Source organism: Medicago truncatula, chromosome 7 (genome assembly GCF_003473485.1).
Source record: "Medicago truncatula cultivar Jemalong A17 chromosome 7, MtrunA17r5.0-ANR, whole genome shotgun sequence".
Taxonomy (NCBI): domain Eukaryota; kingdom Viridiplantae; phylum Streptophyta; class Magnoliopsida; order Fabales; family Fabaceae; genus Medicago; species Medicago truncatula.
Window position 1 is genome coordinate 33,442,305 of NC_053048.1, and position 8,564 is coordinate 33,450,868.

The 8,564-nt window shown below is 32.1% G+C and overlaps 1 protein-coding gene across 1 annotated transcript; it reads left to right on the plus strand.

Moving 5' to 3' along the window:
* Positions 1–1,006: 1,006 nt before the first annotated feature.
* On the plus strand, positions 1,007–1,825 carry LOC11407565 (senescence associated gene 20). Its single transcript, XM_003623469.3, has one exon. It carries the CDS (start codon positions 1,040–1,042, stop codon positions 1,493–1,495), a length of 456 nt encoding a protein of 151 aa, XP_003623517.1. The 5' UTR covers positions 1,007–1,039; the 3' UTR covers positions 1,496–1,825.
* Positions 1,826–8,564: the final 6,739 nt, after the last annotated feature.

Consider the following 8,564-nt stretch of genomic DNA (forward strand, 5'->3'; position numbering starts at 1 on the left):
GGATCCTCCCCTCCTACGTTCCAAAAACATCAATTCAACTTAGTAACACTTTTAGATTATACCTAAATATTCAAAGACAAGAGTCCTTCAACTACAAACCAAAGATTCATTCTAAACAAACTTTCCCACATGTCTAGAATTAGGCATTAGATGACATATGACTTAAAAATGTGTTTATGAGTGGTAAAACTCCTCCTCATTTTACTGATTAATTTGTAAAGATTGAATCAAATCTAATCCAAATCTTAAGAATTGTTTCGCCGTCTGTTATGCGACCACTGGAGTCACACTGTATATGCCTTTCGTCTTGTGCTTGAGAGGATATGTGTTAGAATTTCCATATAAGATGAGATTTATTGACTAAAAAGTATGTTTATAAGTGGTGGGTTGTCCTTATTTTGGAATCCAATATTGTAGTTTGAGTCAGGTTTAACACAATTTCTAATATCATCTGAAGGAAGATTGAAAACTCAATTTAGTCTTTTGTAATTTTCTCGTAATTCAATCTAATCATCGATAAAAAAAATATTACTCAAATTAGTTCATAATTTTTTTTTGACAATAACAAATTAGTCCATAATATTTTTATACGGATGGTAAATTGGTCTGACTCATTATTTTATAGAGATCAATTTTTCTTTAGTATAAAAATGAGAAGACTACTTTGAGTTTATTTTTTTGTCAAGATTAAATTGAGTACGAAAAAATTATAATCAACCAGATTTTTTCATTACTAAAAAAACACACTAAAATGACATAGTCTTCAAGTAGACATCGTTTTCTCCACATAAATGCATCCCCACATAGTACCATATGCTATGATTTAATTATGCATATTTGTGGTGTGACATATTTTGTCGTTTCAAACGTTGCCATCCAATCCCTCACCTCATAAATCAATCAATCTCAACCGTCTATGCTCAATTTCCAGAACAAACTATTGCCACCAAACTTCAACTTCCATTCCTATAAATTGTGACTTACCATGCAATGCAAAAATCAGTGGTAACACAACTAGTACCATTCTCTCATAAAACAAATGGACTCTATGATAGAAATGCAAAACAAGTCCATAGTTGAAATTCTCTACAAAGCACTTTTGGGTCAAGGAACAATGGAAATGGTAGCCAAATTGCTAGCAAGTGATCTTGAGTATTGGTTCCATGGTCCACCAGAATGTCAACACATGATGAAGGTGTTAACAGGAGAAACAAATCACAAAAAAGGGTTCAAATTTGAGCCAAGAAGTGTCACTTCAATTGGTGATTGTGTGATAACTGAAGGTTGGGAAGGACAAGCTTATTGGGTTCATGTTTGGACATTGAAAAATGGGTTAATTACACAATTTAGAGAGTATTTCAATACATGGCTTGTTGTGAGAGATTTGAGGCCATTAAGGTGGGAAGATCATAAGCAAGATAACATGACATTGTGGAGAAGTCAACCTCGTGATCTTTATCGTAGGTCACTTCCTGGACTTGTCTTGGCTATTTAGACACAACACAACTCATTGCATGTGCTGCTCAATTTGGTTGTTATGTAATGTACTTTGTACAATGTATCATGAATTTGGATTTGGTCTTATGGATATTAAACATCATTTTCAACTTATTTAGCTTGCTTTTAAAAGAATATATATTTGTATTTTGGATATGGTAAATTGTTCTATAAAATTATCACCAAATTAGAAGGGAAAAGAATGAATAGGAGGTTAAGGAGAAAGTTGAAAATAGATGAAAGGTTAAAGGTGCATATAATATGAATATAAGAGAAATAATGATAGTGTACTATATTACTATTAGTCCTTTATTCCTCTTTCTTTTAAGTGCTTTTTTCCCCTTATTGTTGAATGATCAATATCTATTTTGGTTTAAAGCAAAGTGAAAGTATCTCTCAATCTTTTTTTCCTATGAAAGGTCTCAAAGTGAAATTATCTATTTTTAAAGTGCTTTTTTTTAATTCCTCATAATTTTTTAAAAATTCATTTCGTTCGGATACACTGTTCTGGTTTTTGGATGGACAAAAATCATGGTTTTTTCCGGTTGCACCGCTCTAGAGGTGGAGGAAAACTATGTCTTTAGGCTGTCCTGAACGATGTATCCTAACATAATTGGTTTTCAATGGTGGAAGGAAGATAAAAACAAGTTTCTTTGTTTTTAGAGGTGTAAAACAATGGCTTTAATTGCGTAGCTCTTGTCTTGGAACACAAAATAAAAACTCGTAAGTTTGAACTTTTACCAATCCAAGTGATAAAAAATGCAATTTTTTCTCTTGTTAAGACTTGAAAGGTTTTATTTTTTTTGTGGTGGTCAGAGTTTGAACCCTGGACCTTGCATATATTATGCATTATTAGTTATCACTACCAACTGAGTTAAACTCACGAGAACACTTGAAATGTTTTATTAATTCCAGATGGATAGTTTCGGACTAGAAAACGTTTTAAGAATAATAACTATCGTAGTAGTCTTCATCTCATCCTTGCACGACTTGTGCTTGGTCTAGGGTTCTTAATATATTTTGCATTTTCAAAAAAAAAAAATATAGCTATATCGTAGTTAGTTATCGGTATGGTACTATGGTTGCATGCTATTGTGATTTGTGAGTATAAAGATAGAGAAAAGTAAAGATCTTTTTTTTCATCAAAAAATAAAAAAGATTTGGCAAGTGCTAATATTAATGAAGTCAATTGACTAAAATTTGCATTGAGAATTGAAATTGCAATATCAATAAAAATTTCCTGTTTATCATGTTTGAAAATTGAATGTCATTATCAAATGCTTTTGATGGTGATTAGCATCGATTGCATAACATTTTTTTATCAATAACCAAGAATGTTGATGCTTTTTGTTCATGTAATCCGATGGCATTACTAGAAGATTAGCACATGGATCATTAACCATCCTTAAAATAAAATGGTTAAAGAATTCGGTCCATTTGTTATCGATTTATGTTATTTTGTTATCGGTTTATGTTATTTGAACGTTAATATACAAAAATAGTGTATATATTTATCTTTATCTTTATCTCTCTTATTTTTAATCTCCTACGATTTATGTACATTTTAAAACTATACATAAACTAAAAGTCATCATATTTGACATTAAAATTTCAATGTCAATAGATCATTTCCCATTTTTATTGAAGGAAAAAAACTCATTGCTTTACTATAAGTTGAGCCATAATAAAAAATAAGGTTACAAACATAAAAATATTTTATTAAAAGGAATAGATGGACCCCAAACATTTTGAGGATTTTTATCATAAATGTGGGCACAATCTAGCACTTGTTTGGAGTCAATAATAATTCACTAGTAGCACTTGGTATGTCTAACAAGCTTAACCACTTTAACGGATCCCACATCCCTACTACCTAAAATTAAATGGTTTGGACGGTGGACTAATGAATCTTGCCACCTACTTAGAAATAAGTAATGAGTTTTGCTATCTACTTAACAATTGAAGGATAATTTTGTAAGGAAATAAACATTGATGACAAATTTAATATACCCACAATTTTTTTTAATTATGTGTTTTGGTTGAAAGTAGGGCTGGACATGAGTCGAGTCGAGTCGAATCTGTCTGAGCTCGACTCGATAAGAATTGGTTCGGCTCGAGTTCGAAACAAAGTTTTTTTCTAGCTCGAGTTCGGCTCGTTTAAAGTTCACGAACCACTCGGTTCGACTCGTTAGGTTCACCTCATTTGCTCAAATTGCATATTTCAAAACCTTTTTTTTGGAGAAAAAGATTTCTTTGTCAAAAATACATATCTTTGACCTAAAAATACAAAACCTTTAAAGGAACAAAAAATATAATAATGCTAAACCTTTAGAAAGATAGCAACACTTTATATATACTACATGTAGCATATATATACTATCAGTATTGGTTTTATATGTTGTATTTGTAATGCACCGCTTGTATATATATACTCGTCCTCTCTAATCTTTTGCAAAACTCTCCGATGTGGGACAATTTTTATGCACAACTTTGTTTTAAAGCCTTGTGAAAGCATTAACTTTTTCCCCTCTTTCTAGTATTACAATTATGGTTGATTTTTATTAAATTAGCAATTAGTAATATTTTATATGAAAAAAGTGCATAATTATTAGAAGAAGATTGTAAGAAATCCTATATTATATAAAAAATTGTGTATGTATATATATCGAGCTGGTTCATGAATCAAACGAGTCGAACCATACTAAGTTCAAGTTCAACTCATTTATTTAACGAACTTAATTTTCAACTCAAGTTCGACTCATTTGGTTCATGAACCAAGTCCAATGAACCAATTATCGAATCGAGTATCGAACTATTTTCGAGTTGGTTCGATTCATTGTCAGTCCTAGTTGAAAGAGTCTTATATATATATATATATATAGATGAGGATAGTAGAAAAATGGCAAAGCCATATTTTTAGAAACCGTGAAAAATAATCCATTTATGGTGAGACTCTTAACTATTGTAAGCATAATGACTTAATAGGACTTGATACTTGATAGTACTCTGCTACAACACTTTATTGAGACAATATATATGTTGTTACCTTTCCAAGAAATCAATTTTTTTACGAGAAAAAGAAAAAAAAAATCACCGAGGACTTTTGCTTGAAAATAGTGACAAAATGCTACTTTACCTATGATAATCACTGGAGTACTTAAAATGACAGTGTTGTCAATATGTACAACCAATTAAGTCCACTTTTGATTGCATTTGGGAAAAGGTAAACCAGTTTTTCAAGATTTAAAGTAGAAAGAGATTTGTTAAAAACTGCAAATGAAACCATCAATCGAGATCTAGAGTATTCGTCTGAAAAATATGTCAATTTCCACCTATCTTCTGAGTCATAGATATAGCAGTGCATTATACTCCTCCAACATCTTCTCCTTCCACGTAAATAATGGACGCCACCATTTCCAAGGATCGTCCCCGAAAGTCCATCCTAAAACATAGTACTTCTCAACTACTATTGCTAATCGATTTGCAACTATATTATACGGTTTGCTAAGCCTATCACACAAAGCTCGCCTCCCCTTCCTTCCAAGCATCAGACCAAAATAGTGTATTTGTCCCATCACCGACCACCATTACCAAATTATCATCAAACTACCTTCACACTTTCACACCATCACCCCTACGAATACCTCCCATCTCCCTCCACCAAACTCATCATAATCATCCACCTTCTCTAATACAACCATGTTCCACCTTATACGGCTATACCTACTCTAACACCTTAAACCATAAACCATCTCACTCCACATACAACCTCCAATATCATTTTTCTAATAATGCCAAATAATTTTTTTTTTAATCCTTTGAACCCCTAAACCTCTATTCTCCTATTTTAAACAAACTTTATCCAATTTAATCCATGAAATTTTCATAATTTCCTGACCCCCACCCTCTCTCCCCTTCCTGACCCCTTGTTGACAAATGACAACTTTCCAACCCAATCGACGCTTTCTAAATTTGATCAAGCAACATGTACCAAAACAGTAATCGACGAAAGTCTCCCTCAATTGGCAAACTTAAATAACTTAAAGGTGTGTTTCAAGTTTTGCAATTCAATGCCATGGCTGCCTCATTTAAGCAAGATTATCAAACATTCTCCTCTGCTAACATACTTTTATAAAAGTTCACCTTGAGCCTCAAAATTACTTCAAACGTGATCAACATTGCTTTTAACGCCCTTGTTCCACGCAAAATTAATGTTTCAATAGTAAATTTTAAATGTGAGATATTCAATGTCCCAAGACCGCTAATGTTATAACTAGAAAACAATCATGTCTCTTCACACTACTAGAAAATTCGGTTATAGCGAAGGCAGAAATCTGTCGCAAAATAGGCTGAAATCCATTGCAAAATAGGCTAAAATCCGTCACAAATGGTTTTCTGACGGATTTTGCGAGGAACAAAAATCCTTCGTAATAGTGGGTGTCGAAAAAAATTAGGAGCGGTTATAGCGAAGGCAGAAATCTATCGCAAAATAGGCTGAAATCCTTTGCAAAATAGGCTAAAATTCGTCGTAATATTGGGCATCAGAAAAAAATTAGGAGGGAAAATCGAATCCGTCAGAACGGTTTAGAAATGGTCGCAAGCAAAAAAAAGTAGTCATAAACACCGCATATATTGATATCTAAAATCCAAATTTCCGTCACAAATTTTCAACGCAATAAATATCCGTCACACAATTTTTTAGGGAAAGAAACCGTTTCAAATTTCTGAGAGAACACTCCCGTCGCTAAACTTCTGGAAATATGGTTAGCGTCTCTTTGAATGCCGACGCTAATTTGCAGTAAAAAAAATTTGCGACTTTTACTTTTCCATTGCAAATGGATTTTTTTTTTTTTTTTGTGTAATATTATAGAAGATGAACCACATATATCAAAACTTTTAAGAAAAAAAATACGTAAAATTTACATTAATATTTGATGAAAAAACGTTTTTGGTTGCGTTCACAAGAATAACACAACTTTATCTTTTGCATCAAAATATATTAAAATTATCAATATAGTAATTATAACATTGTACTTGAAACTAAAAGTTATAATCAAATTCTCAAATAACATGATAAAGTGGACATGAATGTGGATCCTAACTCGAAGGATGAGGTCCATATGGAGGTAGATGTGAATGGTCTTGTGAAAAAGACTCCATGAATTTCTGGAACTGCTCTCGGAGCGAACGTGACTTCTCCTATGATGAACGAATCAACTCCTCATGAGTCTTCAACCACTCCTTGAGTTACATGTTTTCAGCTGACATTTTAGACATTTCAGTCCTCATATGCTCATATTCATATGGTGAGATGCCTTCAAATGATCTGGATGAAGTAGACTTGTATTTTCTACCTCTGGTCCCAAACCATATATGCGTCCCTTGTCGACTCCTCCAACTATGTCTAAGAAGATGAAGTTGTCTGACTGATGATCATTAGACACATCATCCCCCCTCTGTTTGTTGTGAGTTCCTTTCAAAATCCATCTTTCATATTCATCCTACAAAATTAGAGTTCGTTTTAATTCTTAGGTATAAAAATATGAAATTAAATTAATTACTACAATTACCTTAATTAAATTCATATATAAAACAACCAATAAGAACTTAAACAAATTAAAACTAGCTTTTAAGTAATAACTAAGTTAGCATGACTTCTTTCCAAGTAAATAAACATAAGATTATCATGTTCAGATGTCAGAAGCTGATGAACAATAGTAAGCATGCATAACATCAGTGGCAGAGTCAGGAATTTTATAGAGCTTGGGCAAAAAATTTATCGCAAAACGTTACTTCCTTCCTGCGAATAATTTCACATTTCTTACGGATATATCTTTCCTGCGGAACCTAAATCCTTGACAAAATCTGCAGGAAATGTGTTTCCTGCGGAATTTACATAAAAATCCGCAGGTAAATCCGTAGGAAAAGCTAAAATTTCTAGTAATGGTTGGATTTGCTACAAAAAAAGTTGGAGCCGAGCCTGGAAACTAGCCCAGGCTAGCTGGGGGTGGCTCCGCCCCTGCATAACATTAAAACCTATAGCACAACAGGAGGCAACAGACAACAATATACAATCCTTTAGCAATGTTATTTTTTACCTTAAAACAATTCTACCTCTAGAGGTCAATCATCTATCTTTAAACTTGATACATGATGGAAAGCTATATTGTCATTTGATGTTTGTAACAGACAATACACCTGGTGGAACTAGAATATACCTTGATTGTTACTCCATGTTTTATATTATCCACATTTTAATTTTTCTTACATAAAGTAAAAAAAAATAAAAAATTAATGAGTACAATTTTTTTGTACTAAATTGTCTTTATATATTAACCATTCGATTATTAATTATTAATCATAAGATGAGTGTTAGGAACACTCTCTTTCCAACATTCTTTTTAACACACTTATCTATCGAGTGAAATCTATATATATCCCACCACATTATGCGGAACATATTTCCAAAGTTGAGGACTCATAAAAAGTTTAATAATTTGGAATTGATACACAATACTTATTTGGAGGCAAGTTAGAATTAAAGTTGGGAAAGCTAAAAGTTATTGCTACAAAGAAATGTTTACGTTTAACTCTTTAACCACCGTTTTTGCTTATATTTCATTTCAGATAGAGTAATTTCTTAATTTGAAATCCTTAAAGTGTATCCCGAGACACTTGTTAGCAACACCGAAAGTTTAATGTTCCATTGAAAATGTAAATAATAGCGTGAAACTTTTTTTTTTTAAATTAGTGGTGATTTTTTTGTTTTGAATTATTTAAACAAAGCTATATACTCCCTCCATTCCTTTTTAAGTGTCTCTTTCGGAGAATTTTTTTGTTTCTATTTAACTGTCACTTTCAAAATTCAATGCAACATTAAATGATATTTTATCAATATTACCCTTAATTATTTATTGTGGAGAGAGAAATATATGAAATAAGATATTAAATGAATAAGGTCATTATAGTAAAAGTATAACTTATTGCATCAAAAGTAGTAATAATCATTGATTGTCTTGGTTTGTGTAAAATGTCAAAAATGTGACAATTAAAAAGGAACGGAGGAG

Coding starts and splice junctions, on each gene's coding strand:
- LOC11407565 (XM_003623469.3), top strand. CDS start 1,040: ATGGACTCTATGATAGAAATGCAAAACAAGTCCATAGTTGAAATTCTC.